This window comes from Eumetopias jubatus, unplaced genomic scaffold (assembly GCF_037043125.1).
Source record: "Eumetopias jubatus isolate StellerSeaLion01/CBP00866 unplaced genomic scaffold, mEumJub1_p1.0 scaffold_9, whole genome shotgun sequence".
In the NCBI taxonomy this organism is placed as follows: Eukaryota; Metazoa; Chordata; class Mammalia; order Carnivora; family Otariidae; genus Eumetopias; species Eumetopias jubatus.
Genome location: NW_028274815.1, coordinates 139,162,201 through 139,185,168, shown reverse-complemented (window position 1 = coordinate 139,185,168; position 22,968 = coordinate 139,162,201). Strand labels below are relative to the sequence as shown.

General features: G+C 58.2%; 1 protein-coding gene across 2 annotated transcripts in view; it reads right to left on the bottom strand.

Annotated features, from left to right (window-relative positions):
• CDH4 (cadherin 4) overlaps nt 1–22,968 on the bottom strand; it is a 527,153-nt gene that overhangs the window by 140,756 nt on the left and 363,429 nt on the right. For both annotated transcript variants that reach the window (XM_028091197.1, XM_028091196.1), the window contains exon 3: nt 1,051–1,277. In XM_028091197.1, coding sequence (XP_027946998.1) covers nt 1,051–1,277 — 227 coding nt within the window. The remainder of the gene's footprint in view (nt 1–1,050; nt 1,278–22,968) is intronic.

The window sequence follows — 22,968 nt, the reverse complement described above, 5'->3', positions numbered from 1 at the left end:
CCGGCACTGGCCGCAGGCCCCTGGCCCCACGCCTGGAGGGAAGGGCCTCTCACGCGGGCTGCGTCCCCGGGCTCTCACTGCCTTCTCACGAGCACGTGGCTCATCATCACCACTCAGGAAAGAATGGAAGCCGCATCCGTCTGTCTTAAGGTATTTAGCATCCACACGGGGAGGCTCGCAACTTGCTGGGGCTCTGCTGTTAGACACGGTTCAACATACCCACGAGGGCACTCGACGTCCCCCCCGGGTGGATCAGCTCATGACGAGGGGAAAGCTACCCACCAGAGTCACCGCTTTCTCTTATCTAACCTAAACCACCTCTACTTTGTTTACAAACAAGACGAAACAAAACACAGATCCCTGTTTTCCCAAAGACCTGCCTTTTAAGATGTTCCATGAAGAGGGTTCCCTGATCAGTAGGCTTGGGAAACTTGCAGTCGGCTTGCCCCCGTGGTTCATGAAACACACTAATCGTGTGAGGCTCTCAGTACATCTACAGAAAGAATCTGATCAACGTGCTTTAACCCTTTACTTCCCAGGGCTCGTTCCTGAGGGGATGCCCGGGATCGCGGTTGAAGGCATGGCTTCAAGCTGTCTGTTCTCTGTTGCTGACGCGAAGCACCCAGCATCACAGTAATTCTGATGGTCCCCGAGGCCCCCGTCAGCTGTGAGGGTTTCAGCACATGGGCTGACCCCTGGGCACTGAGCAGCTGGGACCTGTCACAGGGGCCAACCCGGCTGGAACTTCCCTGCTAACCCGCCAGCCCATGCCTGAGGCCAAAGCTGCATGCAGGAGAGGCTACAGAATGTCGGGTGCCCAGCGAGAAATGGGAAAGGGCAATTATGACCGTCAAGGGGGTGAGAGCCGTGCATTACAGCGGGCGTGCGGCCTGTGCATCCGTCCGCGATGCAGACGTCCCTCAGGAAGGTGGCAGGTCAGAGGGTCCTCTGGGGCCTGCTCAGCCCGCTGAGGTGTCCCACCCCTGGGGAGCCTCTGCAGAGGGAGGAAGGACGCTTGCTCCCCAAGCTCCGCGTGTGGTCACATCTCACCTTGTGTGCGGAGTGGGCGAACGAGGGCTGGGCCACCAGCAGGCGCACCACGGTGTCCCATCGCTCGGCCGTCTGGCGGTCCCACGCGGTCACGGTGAACGCCACCTGCTCGGAGGGGATCCGCAACTCCCGCGTGGCAAAGACCGTCCCGTCCGCCTCCACTTTGAAGTCCAGGCTGTTGGTCTCATACCACGTCCCCTTGGTCCCCAAACAGCTGCTGAACGTGACTGCAGGTGGAAAGGAAGGACAGAGTCAGGACCGGCCCGGCGGGCGAAAGTGTGGCTCAGACGCTCACGTGGTTGCTTTTCAGCCACGGGTTCTCGGTCTCCGAAGGAGCAACACAGGGAAAATAACGATTAACTGATTTTTCGACCTTCAGCTATTGTGTTTTATCTCTCCCGCTCCGGGACTTAGCTATCGGCCTTTGCGGAAGGACGTAAAACAGCAAAGGGTGCGCTGTTCTCCTCTCTAACCCGTGGCTGGCTGCTCTCCGTCTGCACATCCACCTCCCCGTCTGTATCCCCGGGTCTGTGAGTGACGCCATGGAGGTGCCCACCTGAGAACGGCCCACTCGGCTGTCCCCCCACTCAGCCCCCGCAAACTTCGTGTCACCAGCTTTTGCTCGAAAGCCCCCACAGATCTGTGTTTCCACCCCAAGAGGGCCAAGTGCGGGGAAGGAGCCGGGGGAGGCGGTGTTCTGACTGGGGCTCGAATCTGCTGTGTTCTCTGGTGCATTTTACCACTCAGGGACCCAACCTGACCCCCACGGACTCGGTCAGGGTGGGCTGGGCGGGACTGGGGGCGGCCAGGGCCTTCAGCGGCGGGGACACGGGGCAGTGGAGGCAGCCGGTTTCCTGATGCCGTGGTGCATAGCTTTGCTCCCCGCACGGGAATTCGGCACCGCGTCTCCAGCCCCTCCCAATGACTCTGTTGTCCCGCCACCCGTAACTCCTGGGCCGGGAAGGACATCTCGGGAGCCGCGCGTTCACCGGGACCACATCAGTGCGTTTGCAGCTGTCGCCAATGCCACGCTAAATGAGGGGGCACCAACAGCTGGTGTCACATTCCACTGATAGAAATGATGGGTCAAGTTACCTAGTATTTATAAAAGTGTGGGTATCTCAGCAATTACGGTGGGAGGATTGCTTTTTTAAGCAATTTCACTGTCACAGCCTCCATGATTTAGTTACTATTTATCCCAGAAACTAAAAAAAGCGCTTCGCTGTTACATTTGATAAAGCGTTTTTCCCGTGTTCACCTTTTATTGTTGCTTGCCTTGAAATAATAAATGACGTGTATGTTCCCATATCTCGCATACTTCACTGCAGACGTCTCCTCGTTACCTCCCACTCATGGGTTTGGTGTAAAAATGTTTTCAAATGTGACAATGCCAGGCATTTCTGCCCCGTCCGGCCCGAGAGGGCGGGAGTCGGCCCCCCCGCCCCGGGGTGCACAGACCCGGTCCTTGGATGCTGAGGGCAACCAGGGCTCGGGTGGGTCGTGGCTCTGTGGAAATCCATCCCCCAATGACGATAAGGGAATAATTGCATTTCCTTTCAATTGACAAGAAAATCCCACACTGTTCTCACAGTACCACTTGCCTCGACGGTAAGCAAATTAAAATCAACAACGAACTGAGCGGATCAATCATTCCTGACACCCAATTGTCACGGACAAAGATAAACATGACGGTTCTAAACATTTTGGGTTATCTTTGGGAGATGAGCCCAAAATACATAAATAAGCTCCTTTGTTGTCTACACGTGAATTTCTAGTAACACTAACAGCCTTGGACAGCAGCGGGAGGGCTTGCATTTCGTCAAGATTAAATGTCGACACCATTGTATTTAAAACAAAGTTGCAGAGTTTGGGTGATGTCTAGGGAAGCAAAGGTGTGGCCCCGGTGGGAAATTTGGAGCCCTGTGCACCAGGACCCTTTAGACGACGCACGTCCCAGGGGCGGGGAGACACCAAAGATGTGGCCATCAAGAGTGCTGTGACGTGCAACGCGCAGCAATCAAGCCCATGGAATAAAACCAGCGCTTCCCCACGGGGGTGTTCACGAGATCTTCGGGGGCTTTAAAAGTCGACGTCTTTCCAGCCTGTCTGACAGGGACTGGTCAGTTTCGCCAGAGCAGAGCTGTGGGTCTTGGGGAGGCCGCCTCTTCCCCTGGGGACCCTCATGGGCACATGGAAGAGGCTGGCCGCAGCCACTGGTCACCGGGCTTGCTCTCGGGAAGGGGTCGCCCCGACTAACATGGTGCTCATGTGGGAAGGGGCACAGATGGGCACCGGGCCCTGCAGCCTGGATCCCCTGCCACCCCAGCATGCAGGCCCGGGCGCCGCATGGGGCTTCCCCCTGCAGATCTCAGAGTTCTGGAAAGCCAGCTCCATGCGGCCCAGAACACCTCCTTCTCCTGTCCACTCTTAGGGCCAGGGTGCCGCCGCTGGGCACCACGTGCCCTCGAGCTCCTGTGCAGGCCAGGCCTGTGTGGTTTCTAGACTGGCTTGGGGCAGCACTCAGGGCAGCCAAGCTTTGGGACTAAGGTCTGTGTGATGGTGGGTGTGGTCAGGAGCCTGTGGGTTTCTGGCAGGGTCGGCCCCGCTCACTGGGAAGCAGCTGGACCCCAGGGCTACACCAGCCCTGCTCACTGGCCCTCACAGTGCACCACCCAACCCATTCTGTCTGGAATTTTCTCTTTCTGCTCCTTGCCCGTGTCCGCCTGGACTGCCAAGCATGTGAGGGCAGGGCTGCTGTCCTGGCTTCCCGCTGTGTCCCTGGGGCTGAGGACCGTGCTGGCATGAAAGGAGGCGAGGCCTCCCCACACGCACCCCTGCCCCTCCTGCCCCCCCGGCCTTGAAGGGACGGCTGGGGTCGGCCCAGAAATGCCACACGCCACCGCGAGGGCACTCTCTCCCTCAGCCCTGGGGAAGATGGTGGGGTCTGCAGGAACCACAGTGAGCTAGGAAGACACCTCTGGTCCAGCTGAATGTAGACGGTCCCCGTGGGAAAGAGCCCCCCAAGGCTGCTGCCACCAGCATCCCAGGCCGCAAGGGCGAGCAGCCCAATATTAACATGTTCAGTCAATACTTTCCTCCATGTATTGGTTTTTGATCTCATCTCTCCTTTAGTTTTCAGAAAAAAAAAATTAAAGTCCCATGAGATTCTAGAAGAAACATTTCCCTCGATGTTTCAGATGAAACCAGCAAATGCGGAGAAGCTCCTGCTCTGATTAGATTCAGGTTGTGCATCTACCTTCCCTCGACCGGGGGCTCTCCGGGAGCAGACCCGCCTCCCAGGCGCCGGCGCTCCGCTAGGCACAGCTGGCGGGTGGCGTCCTCATTCTGCGGGCGAGGAAACTGAGTCCCAGAGACACTGCACCTTCTTAGAGCTGGCAAGAGCCGGAGGTGGGGTGCTGCAGGCTCCCCGACACGATGCTGAGCTGGCAGGGGGACGTTCTCTCTCTTTTTTTTTTTTACGATTTTATTTATTTATTTTAGAGAAAGAAAGACAGAGAGCACGAGTGGGGGGGGGGGCAGAGGGAGAGGAAGAGAATCCCAAGCGGACTCCGTGCTGAGGGTGGAGGCTGACGCAGGGCTCGATCCCAGGACCCTGCAATCGTGACCTGAGCGGAAACCGTGAGTCAGATGCTCAACCGACTGCGCCACCCAGATGCCCCCAGGGAGACAGACTCTCCTTCATCCGGCTCTGTGCACACCTCGGTTCCTCGAGAGGGAACTTTGTGCCGGCGTTTGGGAAAACAGGTCCTGGGTGGTACCTGCGCCTGGTCACCGAGGCTGCAGCGCCCCAGGCCCCCAGTGAGTCGGGCAGGCCGTCGGCAGGCCGTCAGCAGCCCCAGCCCCTCTGGGACGCCGGCCTCAGCACCACCCGTGAGGGGAAAGTCACTTTGTGGGGGAAGGCGCCCCCCCACCCCGGGCTCCACCGAAGGAGGCCTGCCTGGGAGCTGCCTCCGTGCCCTGGGCCACGACGCGGGATCGAAGCGCTCCTGCTACACGCGGCTCCCTGCGGCTTGTTAATTACTTCCATTAGTTTTAAACAAACTTGATGAGAGACAGGAGTCCTGAGAGACATGAAATCCAATCATCTAAGTACACACGGCCACGGCCCTGCTGCCTCTGTTTCTCGGCCGTGGTGGCTGCACAGCCGGCGCTGGGGAGGCCCGAGAGCGGGCCCTGTGGGCAGGACTCGTGCCATCTGCCCGCCTGAGGACCGGCCCCGGGCCGGTGGGGAGGCGAGCTCCTGGCCGCGCCCGGTCTGGCAAACACCGGTGATGGCCGATGCCACTGCCCCGTCCCGGCCCGCGTGTGCCGTGGGGTGGGTGTGCACTGCAGCCATGCCCATGCCGGCGCAGGACCCTCTGGGGTATGGACTGAACCCAGCTCTGTGCTTGACCAGCAGTGGCCTCTCCGAGCATCTGTCTCTGTCCCTGCTGTGGCCAGGACGAGCCTTGCCCGGCGCGGGACAGACGGGCAAATGCCAGCTTGTCTGACACTGTAGACAGGATGCACGTTACCCTTTAGACTGAGGAGGAGATAGGCCCAGGGGAGCAACGGCTCTTGGCCAAGGTCACACGGGGTCATTCATTCCACAAACATGCGCAAACACGGTGTCCGCATCAGCGGCTCTAAAGGCTACTCAGGATGCACCAGGGAAACACGAGTGCCCGGAGCAGCCCTGGCTGGACACCCGGGAAGGCCAAGCGCCCCAACATGCGAGGATTTCAGGATTTCACTCCTGCAGCCGACTCTCGGCTCCCCCGCCCCTCCCCAGGAGGTCCATAAAGCCAAGCGGAGTCTGATCGGCATTCCGGACTGGTCGCCCTCCAGCAGGGACGCTGCTGCTGGTCCAGGTAAGGGGCAGGGGTGCACCTGCCCAGCCATCTGTCACGGACGCGGGTCTCCTCTGCGCTGTATACGTGTTAGTCTCCGCCATCCGGGTGTCCTGGCTGATGCCCACTCAGGGGGCCTGTTTAAGTGGTTGGACTTTCCGTGGCCTCCCCTGCCCCAGGGTGACCCCCTGTCTGCTCCGTCTCCCAGGACCCATGTGGATTCTGCTCCCCCATGAGGGGGCTCTGCCCTGTGGTAGAGGGGACTCCGCACACACAGAGCCCACCCAGGTGGGAGCCTCACTCACTCCCATTTACAGACAGGATTCGCTCATGGAGATGTGACAGTCAGCAAAAACCAAACACAGTCACTGCCAGGGAGGGGTTGGAATGTGGGGCAGAAATTAACCAAGTTGTTACATCAGAAAGGCAAGGCTCCCGAGGGAGGCACGCCGGTGGAGCAGGAGCCAGGTCCTGGGAGAGCCTGACTCAGACTTGGCGGGGCAGGGAGGAGAGCTTCCTCTAAGACCCGAGGGATGAGAGCCCTCCTCTGAGGCTTGGGCCGGCCACACGGACAGCATGTGCAGAGGTCCTGTGGCAGAGGCATTTCAGGGTCTCAAGGACCTGAGAACTAGCGTGACTGCAGCAGGGGCTGCTGCTGGTGACCAGAAGGTAAACAAGCAGGCAGAGGCCGGCCACATGCTCCGAGGGGCAGGCTGAGGGAGGGGCCTCTCCGAGTCTGCTGCCCTGGACACCCCCCTCGGTAATCCAGGTAATCCCTGCCTGCCTGGAGCTCTCCCTCGGGGCGGGGGCGGGGGGGAAGGGCCGCCCGGCACTCAGCAGCCTCTGTGACTGAGGAAGGGTCCTGAGTGGATAGGACACCACTTTCTGGGGCCAGTGTTAAGAGAGGGTCATGACCTTTTCTGGCCATAGGAGCAGCCCAGTGAGCAGAGTTGGGAGCCCACCCTTGCGACTTCAGAGGCATGTCCTCAAAATCTAGCGACAAAGTGGATCACAGGACCCTGAGCAGAAGGCTCCAGCACCCACCACAGGCCCGTCTGCTGGGGACACAGAACTTCAAGCACCAGGAACAGAAGGAAGGGGAACAGGTCAAGGGACGTGGGCGAGGGTCCCTCCAGCAGGGACACACGAACTGGGGGCCTGGGCAGGGGCGTGTCCAGGGCGTTGGGAGACGAGGTCGTCCCCAGGAACCTTAGGACCTGGTCCTGGCGCCCCCGAGGGGCCTCTCACGGGGCATCCATCCAGCTTGGCTGCAGGCCCTGACGGCATCTCCCTAAATGCCCAGGAGGCCACCTGGTGACCGTCCCCACTGCCCACGCCCACGGGAGGGGTGCTGCCAGCAGAGTCGGAAGGCAGACGGGTGGGGGCTGGGGGAGGAGGCCGGGAGCGGCCGCTGACGGGAATGGGGTCTCCTGCGGAGTGACAAGACGTTTAGGAACCACATAGAAATGACCGCTCAAGATCGTGAACATACCGAATGCCACTGAACTGTTCACTTTGAAATGGGGAAATTTACGGCATGTGAATTCTGTGTCCCTGAAAGCCAGTTTCTGGGGCTCCCTGAGTCCCCAGTTCCTGGCTGAAGGACTGACAGGGGAGGGCCCTCCCTGGAAGGGTCTGTTCCTCTCCCCCCGGAGGCCTCAGGACCAGCCCTCGCCCCCCGCCCTCTCCCTCCCTGGGCCCGTCTCTCACCTTCCCTGTCCCATGCACAGACCAGAGTGCTCACGGTGGGGGATGGGGACAGACCTCGCGGAGGAAGGTGCCTGATCTCATGGCCGCGTATAAGGTGCAGAAACCCGGGGTCCTAAGTGAGGGGCAGGGAGGGCACGCGGGCGTTCAGGGACGCTTCATGAAGTAGGCGACATCCGAGCTCGAACTCCAGAAGCTACCAGCACGGTTGCCTAAGATCTGAGTGAACCGCGTGTGTCCGTGTGCGGGAACGCTGCGTGGCTCCCAGGGCTTTCCAGCATTTCCCAGCAGTGTCCCAAACCCACAGAATGCCACGACGGGAAGGCACCATGAAAATGAACTGCCCCAGCCCCCCGCTGCATTGAGAAGTGAACCGAACTCGTTGGAAGACAATTAATTACATTCTGGGATGCATTCATTTATTTGAGTAATTCCACAAGCCCTTACTGACGCCCTGCAACGCGCCACTCTTCTCCCTCCGGGCCCCAGGCACTTTTACTATTTCGTGAATTGATGCCCCAAATGCAAAGCAGGCAGCAAGCCTGACGCTGTTAGTTTTTCTTAGAATTTCGTGCATTCATAATATTTGTAGCTGGTGCGAATCTCACATGTGAAAACTGTCTTTTCCAAGTGCTGGGATCTGTGGCTCAGGGTCCGGGCTCCGGCCAGTTCTGAAATCTGAAGATCATGAGGATTTGAGGCTCACTGTGTGTGGCTGCTTTCATTTTTCCAGGATGGAGCCAAAATCTTGCTTAAAAACTCATCCCCTCCTCTGCCCTGGCCTTGCTGGCTCATTGCTGGCTCTCAGCAGACGTGTGCAGCCCTGCTCATCCACGGCGTGTGCAGGAGACGGTCGCCCACGAAAAGAAACACGGCGGCCCCCTCCCTGAGAGGCTTGACGTTTAACCCTTTACCCCCATCACTTTTAATTGCTCGCTAGGGAGAAGAGTGAGGTGGGCGCTGGTGTGTGCTGGGACCGGTGGCGGGGGGCGCGGGCCCGCTTCCTCACTGGCAGCAGCGTGCCTGACATTTACAGGGGCGGTGGCTGTGTCTCCTACTGGAAACTGCACTGTGGTTATGAAACATGCCTTTTTATTATTTTTCTTGTTAGGTGAACTGAGAAAGATCAAATGAGCCAGAGGTGAGCTTGTAGCTGGGACTGTGCTGAGGGTAAGTTCACCCAACAGAGTCTGCCTGCCTGCCTGCCTTCCTTCCTTCCTCCCCCTCCCCCCGCGCCACCCCCCCCAACCCTGCCCGCTGACGTCGGATCTCCTCCCTGTTGGCCGAATGCTCCAAGCACCAGGCCTTGCCTGGAACACCCTTCACCACCGTGTGCACCTCCTCCGAGGAGCCTTCAGCATTCATCTCAGCTGCTGACCCCTCTCTCTTGGAGCTTATTCACTCCCAGGGCTTCCTGGGGGCAGGGGTGGGGCGATGGGCGGCAGTCTGCCACGTTCGCCCTGGACATGTTTAGAGTTTGCGGGGCCAGGTGTTAATAAAAAGCAGACCGAGGTTTGGTGGGTTTTACTAACGTGGGCCAGGCATGTTGGCAGTGCTCGAGCGGGACCCTCTCAGGAGGGGCTGGCTCACAGGCCTCAGGTCTGCTGCTCCAAAGGCACAGGCACCGCCCGGAAACCTCAGGCAACTGGGACCCTGGCGTGTCCTTCCAGGCTGTTCTCTGGCCTGTGTGTTTAAACACAGACATGCGGCTCTACGCATGCCTTTTTCTCCACGCGGTCTCCTGTTGGACCTGTGCCCATGGGCACAGCAGACCAGCATTCCCGCTTGTGGGGTGCAGAGAAGGCCGGGCCGTGGGGACTGCACAGCCAGCCCTGACGACTGGGGAAGGGGCTGCCCCACCAGGCTGGGGCCCCGGGAGCAGACGTGCCCGGACCTTTCGAAGGTGCCTCTGGGGCCAGGACGGAGCGCGGGGACTCGTGGCTGGTTGCGTCTTCCTCCGCTCTCATTCTGCTCGGTGCCCATTCCCAAAGGAGCCATATGTTTATAAACCTTGGAAAAGTGTCATTTCCAGCAACGTGCGGGTGAGCCTGCTGACCCTCTCCAGAGCAGGACGCCTCGTGCCAAGCCCCACACTCCGCAAGTGAGGAAGAGGGGTAGGCAGGCCCCCCCGTGCAGACGGCTAGTGCGCATCACCCAGGAGGATGAGCCCTGGAAGCGGATGCGGGAGCGAGGTGTTCATGCGCCAGATCGTGCTCCTGGTGCTGCAGATGAGTGCTGGCGGGGTCCGAGGCTGCCCTCCACAAGGACCAGGACAGCCTGCCCCGTGGACAATACGTCCACAAGATGAACATCGTCAGGATTTCAACTGGGCCTTTTAAACTTTAAATTGATGTGCTTTCAAACCAAAGAAGACCCTTCCTGCCCGGCCTGAAGCTGCCCTGGCCCTTTGGCCATCAGAGTTCCCAGTCCCCACCTGGGGCACACATGTTGTCCCGTTGGAACCGCCCCACACCTGGCTCTGTTTGTAAGGTTTTGACAAGAACCGGAGCCTCCTCTGCGAACCTCGGACCACAGACACGGGCCCCAGACAGGAGGAGTCTTGTCCCTCGCCTCCACACCCGCAGCGGCAGGACACACAGCTGAGCTAATTCATTTTAAATTGGTTCAGTGCGTTCTTCATGTCTGAGCATGAATAATAACACCCAAGCTTGTTCTGTGCACAGCGTGCACGCACATCTGCCTCCCAGCAGCGCCTCACCGTCTCCAACGTCCTAGGAGAGAGTGGGTGCACGCTCCGGCTCGTCTCCCTGCTCACGGTCCGCGGCTCAGCCACCCAGGCCTGTTTCTCTGCACGACGTAGAGCGCCAGCTTACCTCCGCGCTCTGCACGGGGATGCTCTCTCCTGCCCAGCGCCGGCCACCCTTCCAGCCCCCGTCCCTGCAGCTTGTTGGCCGCCGTCCTTTATGTCCCCAAGGCTGCCGCCCTGCTTGCTTCATCCACCGCCGCCAGTCTGCAAGCTTGAGCCTCCCCGCGACCTCCAGCACCTACCCCCGGGGTCGCCCGGCACCCGGTGGGTGCCTGGGAGAAATGCACGCGTTCCGTTTCCCTTAACTTCAAACATGAGTATTCAGTGAACTGAGGAGCCATGAGATGACTCGGGGGAAACTCAGATGCAGATCACTATGTGGACGAAGCCCACTGAAGAGGCCACACGCTGCGGGACCCCAACGCTACGGCGTTCTGGAAAAGGCACAGCTCAGGGGACAGTGGAAGAAGCCAGCGCTCTGCCGGGGGCTTGGGGGGGGGGGGAGGGTGGAGCACGGAGGACTTCCAGGGCAGAGAAAATACTCTGTGTGATGCTATAATGGTGGGTTCATGTCACTCTGCATTTGTCCAAATCCACGGAAAATGCAACATTAGGAGTGACTCTAATACAAACTACGGGCTTCAGTTACTAATCATCCATCAGCACTGTCTCATCGGCTGTAACAACATCCCACACTAGCGCAAGGTGTGAATGGGGCGGGGGAGCCGTGCAGGGGAGGGTGGTGTATGGGAACTCCCTGAACTTCCTGCTCTATTTTCCCATAAACCTAAAATTGCCTTAAAAAAAGTCTATTAAAAAATGGCTATTCACTATCTGTTAGACATTCCTTTTCCAGAGAAAACACACAGTCTCAGAAATGTTAAAAATCCCGTTTGAAAGCAAAACATTGAAACCTCTCTCATGTCATTTCATTTATGGCATAAAACCTGCTTCTCCCTCCGGGTTTCTTCCTAATCAATTGAATGCCATGCTCGAACCATCACTGACGTCATTTCTCCGAGGACATTCTTCCTGTCCGAGAAACATCAGTCGAGGTGGCAACAAACCTGTGCCCTCATCTGAGTGACCCGTGTCCTCTGGCACACCCCTAAGCCCCACTGTTGCCTTGATAGACTCTTGGCGACCTTAATTAATATTTATGGTGCTGCATGGAATCTGGAGGCCCCGCCGGGAGGAGCGGCGTCTTGGTGACTCCAGCGGCGTGCGTGTGCGGACCCCACCAGGGACCCGGGGCATGAGACAAGTCTGGGACCAGTCCTGGGCTCCCGCTCGGAGCGCGAGTTCTCTAGGTTCTGGTAGTAATTAACAGTGCTTTGTTGGAGAAAACAAAGGCGTGGGTGCATGGGAGATGCGGACACGGGGTGGCGGGGAAAGATTCAGGATCCAAAGAGGGCTGTTTATGGCACAATTCTTTCCCAAGCAGCAGTCAAAACCGCCGTCTGAGCTCCTCATTAGTAAACCCCAGAGATGCCCCATCAGAACGGAGCGTGGAGACTCTTAATTGGGTGACATCTCCAATGAAACCCGCCCTTCCACACTGGCAGGGGCGCGAGCAGGACCTGATGGAAGCAATCCAGCCAGGCTGGGGGCGCGACAGGGCCCCGTTAAAACACGCCACAGGCCGCCGCTGGAGGACGCCGTCCTTCATGGCCTTGACTGCTGGTCGTTCCCACGCTAGAAAGGAGGGCTGGGGAGGGACGTGCTTCCCAGAGGGAGACCAGGGCACGGGTTCCACCCAGGGTCCCTGGAGGGAGGGAGGGCCATTTGGTGCAAATCTCCATGTGCAGGAATGTGGGAGTCATCCTAACAGCCACAGATGTTGGGGGTGTGGTCCAGGATACGGGGTTCCTTGAGAATCCTGGGGGGGCGGGCATCCCTGTTGGACCCCTGCCTTCTCATCCAAGGTTCTGGGAGTCCATCTGATTCTTTGGAGAAATAGGGGTGATTTTTTGACTATTAAGAAAAGAAGGCTATGTTTTTATTGAATATCTGAAACTAACATTTCATGAACTATCGTGAATGAACATTTTGTGAATTTTTTTCTTCCTTTCGTTCATTCAGTCTTGACCCGCTTGTCCACTCAGGTGTCCTGCCAGGCACTAGGAGCACATTCCCTTGCTGACCCCTCGGGAACCCTGTGATTGCTGTTTTCCAGAAGAGCGAGCTGAAGAAACAGAGTTTCACTGACCCCCCCCCCCCCAAGGTCCCCGGCCAGTGAGTGGCAGAGTTGGTGTGGACGGGGGCTCTTGGCTTTGCTGCTTCCTGACCCCCAGGCCCCCTTCCCTCTGTTCCAGAGCTGACCGTGGTCGTCCCCGAGTGACAGAACCAGGTGGAGGAAGGGTTACCTGGTTCCCCAGGAGACAGGATATTCTACCCTACCTCTCTTCCACTGTCTCGCTATGATGAGCTCCACGTGAGAAAACCACACACAGGTGTCCATTCACAGACAGACGATGGACGGCTTGCCCCCCATCCCCCACCCTGTGATGGATGGCTCGTTCCCCACAACGGACGGCTCGCCCCCAACAACGGGTGGCTCACCCCTGATGCTGAACGGCTTGCCCCCTGATGATGGATGGCTTGCGCCCTACTATGCACGGCTCGCCACCCCCTCTGACGACACATGGCTCGCCCCCCCGCCCTGAGATGGACGGCTGGACCCTGATGCTGGACGGCTCGTCCCCTCCCCCGGAAGACAGACGGCTCGCCCCTGATGATGAACGATTCGTCCCCCTGAAGACAGATGGCTCACCCCCCCACGATGGACGGCTGACCCTGATGCTGGGAGCGGGCAGCCGGGCCCCACACTTGCCGGTGGCTGTGAGAACAAGCAGGTCTCCTGTTTCATGAGCGCCCCTTGGGCAGGGCCGGGCCGGGCTCCTGTCACACGGCGAATGCCGCCCACGGGAGGGGGTGCCGGAGGAAGGTGCTGGAGCCGGCAGCCAGGGCTCGGGAGAGCCGGGCCTGGGGTGCCCTTTCCAGCCCAGGAAACAGGACCAGCTGTTTTCAGAGCCACAGCCTCCCTCTCATCAGCGTCTTCAGGTCAGGACCGAGCTAATGAAATCATTCGTAATTAAGGCCCAGGTAGAGCGATGGCTCCCTTTCTGTCCCCAGAGGCCACGTCCCCCTGCCCCTGCCCACCACGTCTGCTGTGCAGGGGTGGGGGGAGCAATTCCCACGGGCACCCAGACCTGCTTATGATTTTACTCCGTTTGGGGCTGTTTTTTAGAAGCATCCCTGCTCTGGCTGACTCACCCACTCTCAATTTCTTCTCACAGCTCCCACCGAGCTGTTCCAGACACTGGGGGTGGTCGTGGTATTTGAGGCCCTGGGAAGGTTTGGGACGGTGCCCCCGATGACCCGCCAAGAGGAGCTGGAATCCAGAGGGAGCCCCGGCTCTGAGTGTGGGATCGGCGTCCTGCCTCCTCCCTGCCCTGGACCCTGGGAAGGGCTGTGGCCACCATGGCCCCATGTGGGCTCAGCATCCGGCAGAGGAAGGAGCAGATCCACGGGATGTGTCCGTCCGTCTGCCATGTCCTTCCGTCTGCCGTGTCCCTCCACGTACTCACTGGTCTGGCTTGCCCTCCTATGCTGCCTCCTTGGGGAGTCTCTGTTCTCCAAATTGGGGAGACAAGGTGGGCAAAGTCAACGCCCCGTGGTCATGGTGCTGCTGTTCTAGTGGGGGGGTGGTACAGAAAATGGGGATGTCATGGGACGGCTCTGGGGGCTTTCAGAGCTCCGGAGAGGAATAAGGCAGACAGGGCGGGGGGGTGGGGGGCGGCAGGGAAGGTCAGGAAGGCAGACGCCTGGCTGTGAGCAAAGGGGACGGGGCAGGGGACACACGCACACACATGCACACCTGGGAGCCGTGTGTTCACACGTGCGTGTGCTCTCCAGCAGCCCTGGGCAGCCTGCGCACACAGGGCCCCTCCTGAGCAGGTGTCTGCAGGGGCACACGGTACAGATGGGAACACAGCTCCCCTCACTAACTCATCTGCACCCCAGAGGTGCTAGAGAACATCTTCTGGGCCTCCACACCACCAAACCAGCAACCGTGTAAGTTAAAAACATGCACATAAACAAAACATGCTGTACCCTTTGCCCTGGACTGAGGATGGACATCCAAGGAGGAACATTTAGAAGCATGAGGCTGGAAATGGAACCCTCCAGGTTCAGGCCACCAAAGTGCACGACGTGGACCACACACAGCCCCGCGGCGTGGCAGAAGCCCACTTGCTGTTGTGCTAGGAGGGATGCCGGATGTCTGCGTCGGGGCCGACTGTGGGGTGCAGGTGGGCAAGCGCCTCTGGATTTCACAGCAGGGCGTGGGCACCCCGGGACCTGGAAGCCTGAGGACTTGTCCCCATGGCTCTGAGCTCACAAACTCTGAAGGCTTCGGGGCTCTCGTGGGAGCACTGACTGGAGTCTGGGCAGTGCATGAGGGTCTGAGCTCTGTGGCTACAACCCGGTGGTGGCCCCCCAGCCCCTGGCCAACCACCAGCGCCCCCGAGTGAGGGTGCACACACTTGTCACGCTGGCATGGGGATGATGCTCTCTGTGGGCGCGGGGGACGGCTGGACACGGCGCAGCGTTGGGACAGTTAGAGCTCTGTGGCCGCCCTCCTGGCGCTGGCGGCCCCACTCGCCCGGCACATCCCCAGTTTCGGTTTGCTGGGGCTGAACGTAAACATGACTCTGAACTTGACCAGCCTGCTCCTGCTATAAATACTCCCGGGCCGTGGAATCCAGAGGGAGCCGTTTTTCTAAAGTAAATAAAAAGGAACTCAGGAAAGGCAAACACACGTCTCCTTCTCTCAATCACGCTGACAACCCAGACCTCTGTCTCTGGGTCTCACTTCATCAGACCTGGGGGTCACACTGACTTTGAGATATCCAGGGACCCTCCTTGAGATGAGCAGACCCTTGGTGGGGGGCGTAAACCAAGGGTGGAAGCATCTGGTGTCTGCCCTCAAGGCCCCTGCTTTCCATGGGGTCTGGACTGTCCTTGGGCAAAGTGCAGACACGCTCTCGGGAGACTCACAGGCAGGGGAGGGAGCCAATGCCGTTCAACGGGCACGCAGATACATTTAAAATGGTAGCCTTTTGAAGGCTCCATGGTGCAAGGTGCTAGGAGAGCCCCAACAGGGGCCTGAGGAGCGGTCCCCATGGAGGAAGAGCCTGGACTAGAGCAGGAGCTGGTCCGACCTCCCTGGGTCAAGGAGGACAGTGCCCTAGAGTCCCAGGGTCCACCTTGCCCTGGGCCCACCTGGGGCTCCACAAGGCCATGGGGGTGTCTTGGGGGTATCACGAAGAGGTTCTTCAGAAAAAATGGGGCCACAGACAGTGTCCTCTGAGCTCCTTCCAGGAGGGGCCTCTGACCACACTGTGGGCTCTGTGAGTGACTGGGATCTGGGGACACATTTACTGGACTCATGACTAGAAATGCTCAGTGGTGAGGGGTGAATTCTCCCCCAACATGGAAAGAAAAAACATGATTCCTCCTTTTAATGGTCTTTGGGCAGCAGAAAGCCCACCCCAGGGAAGCAAAGGTCTCGCGCATCTGTTGGGTGGGTCCTGAGCCAAGTCCTGTTTCTAGAGAGCCGGAAGGAAGTGGTCACACATCCCTTTTTTTTTTTCTTTCTAAATTCTTCTTTAATGTGATCTCTACCCTCAATGTGGGCTGGAACTCACCACCGCGAGATCAAGAGTCGTTATGTTCTACAGACTGAGCCAGCCGGGCACCCCGGCCACACATTCTTTATGTGTCACATCATTGTTGAAGGGATGTCCGAGGAACAGGGGTCCAAGCTGGCGGGGGCGGGGCAAGGACATGATTTCACATCTGTGACAGTGGTCACTCTGTGTCCCTCAGGGGGTATCAGTCAACATGAGGTTCCGTTAAGCTGAAGTAACACACAGCTCCCAAACCACGTGACATGTGGCTGTGGACCAACTGGGAGGCTCTGCCTGGGGAAGACTCAGTGGTCGTTTGTCCCCTCCTGGGGGGGACGAGACGTCCTCTGCTCCGTCGCACTGGTCAAAGCAAATCCCGCGGTCAGCCCTCACGGCCAAGTGGTGAGGAAGTGAGACCCTGCCATGGGTCCCGAGGACAGAAGAGCGACTCCGTGTCACTAATATTTAATGTGGACACAGCAAGGTTTACAATGGCTGCTCGTGTGACCATCAGCGGTGCTTGGCGTTCCCGCCACAACGTGTAGAGACCCACTGCCACTCTTCCGAACTATGATGTCTTCACGACAATGGCGCTTAGAAAGAGTCGTACCCAAAGCAAGTCCCGCATCTAAAGAAACAATTTTAGCGGCTGCCTCCAAAACCGCCTGCCGTTTCCTCCGAGCCGGGCACACACGCCTGTTCGGGGCCCTTCAAAGCCTCTCTGAGTTTGCCCCGTTTGTTCTTTCCCCCACGTTAGCTGTCGGATCCCTGAAGGCACGGGCTGTGGTATTTCTGCTTTCCATCCCTGAGCAAAAGAGTGACCCACACGGTCACACGCCCTGCTTCTCTGCCGTGAATCCCCACCACCGGGGGACAGGGCCGTGTGCTGGGCTGGGTGCCACAGAATTGTGTCTCTGCAGGTCCCTGCCTGTCTCAGCTATACTTTGGCGATTCTGCTCTGCAGGAAGAAGAGCCAGTTAATGAAGCCATTTTGGAGGCAAGGGATCCTGGCCTCACACGGCCCTCCACCCGATCCCCAGACCTCGCCGATGTCCCCTGACAGAGGACACAGCAATTGAAGACCCTGCCCCCAGAGGGACCCCGCGGGGAGCATCATGCAAATGAAGTGTTCATCCCAAGGTAGTTATTCCTTGTACAAGTTCGACAGGAAATCTTGATAAAGAATTGTTTTTTAATATAGCGGTGAAGAAGTTCAGCCAGGATGCATAAAAATTCTATGACATTTTACTCCTGAGTGTAAATTAAAATTTGCAGAAAGGTCAATGAAGCAGGAATGATTTTATTTTATTTTTTTTTCAGATGATTTAGACATGAGAACCGAGGAGGCTGGAGGCAGGGGGAAAATCCCAGCATCATCCATGCCCGCTCGAGCTTTTGCCCTGGAGAGGGCTGGCCTGCCCACCAGGCCAACCTCACTGGCCCAAACTTGGTCTGTGCCCCAGGGGCCTCGCTCCCCCTGGGTGCACATTCCAAGATGGTGAAGGAAGTTTCCTGGACCTTCCCTGGAAAGAAGAGACATCTGTCAGAGAAGGCAGCTTTCAGACCAGACTCTTCAGGCTGCTGAGAGAAGAGAGATTTGTGCAGGAGGCCCCAGTCTGTCCTGCTGAGTCCCTACTTTGTGATCAGCACCTACTATGTGCACCAAGGTACAAAAGCATGCAGTCTGCTGCCTTGCCAAGAGCTAAGGCCTGGAAGCCAGTGGGGTGAGCTGTGTGGCCTCCAGGAGAGCCTGCAAATGTCTCTCAGCATCTTAACTGACCCAGCACAATCACCCCAAACCACGTGGCCTGAGTCTGTGGCCCACAGTCAGATTTCCGGACCGGCTGCCGGGAGGGAGTTGCCAAGCTAATGGTTGCTCTCTCAGATCAGGCTCTGCCTCGAAGGGTGGTTGCCGTGATTAAATGAGATACCGTGGGAGAAGCCCAGCACAAAGCCGGGCCAGAGGCCATGGGGAATGAGCACCCTGCCTCGCCTGGAGGCAGCGGGAAGCAGGTCCCGAGCATCCTACCTCCTCCAGCGCCCACCCTGGCTGGAGAGAAAAGAACACACCCACATTCACAACCACAAGATTCGAAGTGGCCGCAAGTCTGCAAGTGAGCACAGCGCCATGTCTTATCACCTTCCTTCCTCTTAACAAAAGCAAGGTGCTTCCCCACCAGCGTGTCTTTATCTCAACAGTCAGGGCTGCAAAGTGTAGCTTAATTTAAAAAACAATTATGAGTGAAACACAAGCTCCCAGGAATTATCCATTCTTCAGAAGGAAAGAACAAAAGCGGCCACGGAAAGCCACGGGCCCTCTTGTCTGACAGCATTAGCGCCGTGTTCACACGCACTTCGGGGACGAGAATGCCGACTCCCTCACCCCTGCCCCGTGTCTCTCTTCTGGGGGATGGGAGAGGGAGGCTCTCAACGCAGCTCTGTGCATATTCTGCATTTGTAACTCTCAAGGCTTTGTGATTTAAAGCAGCAATTACACAGAGGAACAAGATAAAGACTGGAAGAAATTATCTCTTTGGGCGGGGAGGGAAGGCAGCGAAGGGAGGTTAATGCTTTGGTGAAATAGTTCCACAGTTATGTCACGCAACCATTTTGCAATGTCCCTAATGTTTTTGCACATTACATGCTCTTCCGGGGGGAAAACAGCTTGTGTTTTTGAGAGCAGGGAATAAAAACCTAACAGGCCTCTGCGACTGACATGTACCTTGGAAGACCCTGCAGCCAGGCTCCCCGGCTTGGAGCGTTCTTGTACGTCCAGGCGCTACACGGCGGGTGCGTCTTTCCCTGTGTTCATAATGAGCAAAAACTGCCAAGACTTAAAAAAAAAAAACAAAACACCTCTGATTAGAGCCCTTTGAAGCTCACCATGATATACTGCTTTCAGATGCAAAGCCATTTGGTGGCTGGCAGCATTAAGAAGTTGGATACAGTTTGGTCCCCCACTTCTGCCAGTACTCCTGTCAGCCCCAGCGCGGCGGCGGGGGGGGGCTCTCCACACCGGGTTCCGCAGACTTAGAGCCCCTCGTGGCTACTGGCTGCTGAGAGTGCAGTGTTGGTGTGGTTCGGGTGGCTGTCACTTCCCCGACTAACCAGTTCCCTGGGAATGGTGGCGTCAAAGTGAGGAGACAGAGTCCGTCTTCGACGTAACACGGTGAATCACGAAGTCTGAGAGTGAGCTGCCGCTAGAAGCCCCAGCATTCCCGAGGAACGTCCTCCAAGGCCAGAGTGCATGTCGCCGCGCAGGGGCAGCGGGAGGGGGCACGTGGGCCGACGGCCTTCACCAGGACCGGCCGGTAACCCCAGCAGCTGAGGGCACGGTGCTTGGCACCTTCACTCTTCGCACGAATGCGAATGTTCTGCTAGGGTCCTCGGGCATCTGGCCATGCCCAGGGTGGGCAGTGTGATGGCGCTTCTGCCGTGAGTGGTTGGGGTGGGGCGTCCCACAGCACGGACCAGGATCTGGGGTGAGGCAGCCCGGGCACCACTCCCAACATGGGGTCTGGGGGGGGATGGAGATGCTCCTCTTGCTACACCTGGTGTGACCCGAGTTGTGTCCTCCAGCACCCCGAGGGGCCCTGTTTCTGTGGCCACCGCCTCGTAGGAAAGAACAAGAGCAAGAATGTGGCTTGACCTCAGGGATGGGGGACACATGTAGGATTGGGGAAGGTGCAGGTTGGTGCCTCTCCAGGAGCCTGGCAGCATCAGCCCTTCTCCCTTGTGTCCCCAGAGAGGGCAGCAGGACCCAGTGACTCTTCACCAACCCTCTGCTCACGGCCAGACACACCTTCCTTCTCTGTGGCATGTCAGTGGCCCCAGATCAGCAAGCCCTGCAAATGTCCAGGGGCAAGGGACGCGGGCCTGTGCTGAGCACACTCAAAAACATCTTTTGTGTGTGTGTGTGTGTGTGTGTGTGTGTGCATATTTTGTACATTTGCCCAGATAGCGTAAAGATTGGGCTCTTCTGAAATGTCAGAGTGAGAAAAGGGGTCCAGGGCTGGCTTTGAGGAAAACAACTCTGTTCAACCGACCTGGCTGCACGGAAGCTTCTAGAGCCTCTCTTGGCCTTAGTTGCCCAGTCTCAAGTCCCAGGGCACCCCTGGTGAGTCAGGGACGGTTCGGCTATTTGTTTCCATTAGCTCATTAACATTAAAAAAATATGACTTCCCACCCGTTCAAGAAGGAACTCTGGCCACTGCCAAGAGGCTCACTGTGTTGGAGGCCTGGGGACAGGTGCCCAGCACGGGCCGGACACGGGAAGCTCTACTGTGCCTGGGGCCACCTCCTCCTTCACCTGCGGTCTCCTCCTGCCCCCCTTGCTGCCCCTCCCCCATCAGACCCTGCCCTGTGCTTATGGGCCGTCCCTGGGGGGGGACACTCCAGCAGGGCCAGCGATAAGCCAGCAGCATTGTTTTCTGCACAAGCGGGTTCTGACACGGGCTTTAGGTGAGGAGGGGTGTGAGGAGAGGGGATGAGGAGTCGGGGTGGAGGCCAGACGTCGCACACACCTCCTCGGCTGTCCTCCTGGCCTCTGCCCCCACCGCCCCTGTTTTAGCCTCGTTTCGGACCTCTGACCTCAGAACCGTAACGTAATACATTTGCGTTCTTCAGAGCCACTGAGTGTGTGGTTCTTCCTTACAGCAGTCCCAGGAGGCAGCGTCCCTGGCAGGCTTGCTCCCGGAGGAGGGTGGGCCTCCCGTCCTGGTGCCCCGGAACAGAGCCGAGGACGTTGGTGGCACACGGCGAGCGTTTGTTGAGTGAGTGAACGAGCGTGCACCACGGTAGCTCCCCTCGTCGGCAGCACTGTGTACACGTCTGTCGGGTGCACGAGGCTCTCTGCCCACCCTGGCTCCACACGGGCCCCTGCCCGGCCTCACCAGGGCCCAGCACCCCTCCTCAGGCTGCCACCTTAGCAGCCGGAGAGCCCCAGAGGCGGGGGCTGTGCGGCTCACTTGGCAACGTCCCCGCTCATCGATTTGCATTGCTTTAATTACAAATTGCATAAATACACACTTGAAGCTTGCCAGGAGGGGTGTTCTGCCACAGGAGAGATGACTCAGAAGCAGCATGAAGATGGAGGGCCTGTCGGGGCTGCAGACTTACTGTGCTTCGGTTCATCCTCCAGAACCTTCCACTGTGGCTAAATGCCCTCCTAGGACCGGGTGCCCTGAGAGCCCACCAGCTGCAACTTTTCCAGAATGCTGGGGCTCAGAGAGGTGAACTGACTTGTCTGAAGATGCACAGCCAGCTGGTAGTAGAGATTTCTGGCCACTGATTTTTCTGGAAAGTTCTCTGGTTTGGTTATCATTTTAGTCTGGGCTGGGGGAAACCACAGAGGGGAGGGGAGCCGGCCGAGCAGCTATGATGGCTGCTGGAGGCCCAGCCAGCCCTGCCTTCTGGACTCTGCACCCCCCAGCCCTCCAAGGCAGCCTGCAGACAGGTGAAACCCACCCCCTCGGGTACCGTCTCAAAGTTCTAAACTCGCTGCTGGTGGCAAACTTTCCACTAAATACACAGATGGTCCTACCCCATCCTGTTAATGAAAATCTCTCACACGGCTACAAAAACAGACGTGATCATCTGTTTTCCAACATTTTGAAAAAGTCTACAGAGGTGTAAGGTGCTACACAAATGAGAATGATTAGCTTGTGGCATCTGTGAAGGAGGGAAAAGAAAAAGCACCGTCCTTACCGGCTGCATCCACTGTTTCTGGCTCTGGGGAGATGGAGAGCTGCCTGGCGTGTCCAGGGAGGAGTACTGCCAAGGACATCTCCATCGGTGGCGCTCTTTTGCTCTCGTTTACCCAAGAGAGACATAGCAGCCCTGCCACCTTCTGGAAGAGGCCCTGCTGGGCTGGCAGGTGTCACACAGGTGCTCACACCCTCAGGGGCCAGTGCTCTCTGGGCTCATGGCTTGGGCAGCCCTTAGTCTGGTGCAGGGGTGGCGGGAGGTGGGGACCAGGGTCCTGGGGTTCTCTGTTAGCTCCACACACTCTCCACGCACTGACCACCAGGCAGGTGCAGTCCTGGGAGTGGTGCTGGCCCAGGCCTGCCCCGTGCGTGGAGCCTGCATTCAGGGAGAGGGCAGGCCCTGAGCAAGGGACCCACCTGAGCTGTCTAGTCCATCTGCGGAAAGACCAGCAGTTTGCTTTTGAATCAAATCTCCATCATGCACTGATGCTTTTGTAAAATACAACAAAAATGAGTTACCAGGAAAAGACTGCAGGCAAGACGTTGCTGCAAGTTTCCAAACACTCACCCCCGATTTCTGTGCGTATCTGGCCCTGATCTGTAAGAAGCAGTTGGGTCTGGGGTCCAACTGTGATCCCACTCTGAGAAGCGCCCACAGCAAAGGCGGCATGCCCCACGTGAGGGCCAGGAGAACAGAGCCACACAGCCGGCTGCAAGAACAAGGGGCTCTTGGCCAGGAGATCCTGGGGGGCTTCCTGAAGGAGGCAACATTTCAACGAGACCCTAAGGATGGGAAGGGGTGGGCTGCAAACACCCAGGGCAGTAGCTCCAGGCAGGGGAGGGTCTGCAAAGGCTGTGTAAGGCTGGAGTGGGAGCTGGGACGAGGGTACCCAGGCGAGGAGCCGGGAGGCTGTGAATGTCCAGAGTGTCAGGAAGGGAGAGATAGGCCCCCTGACTGCAGCAGGGTTCTGGGCACTGCCTTCACCCTGGTGGGGGATGGTGGTGGCTTCAGCCCAGGTGGAGGCGCAGGAAACAGGGCAGTAGCTTTCCAACCTGCTGAGGAGGCCAGTGGACTGAGCTTCCAGAGGACTGGGAGTGGGGAGGGGACATCTGGGTCAAGCTGGGTGTTTGGCATGTCTGGTTTGGGGTAAAAATCAGCACTCCTGAACACTGATGCAAAAATCTTGAACAAAATA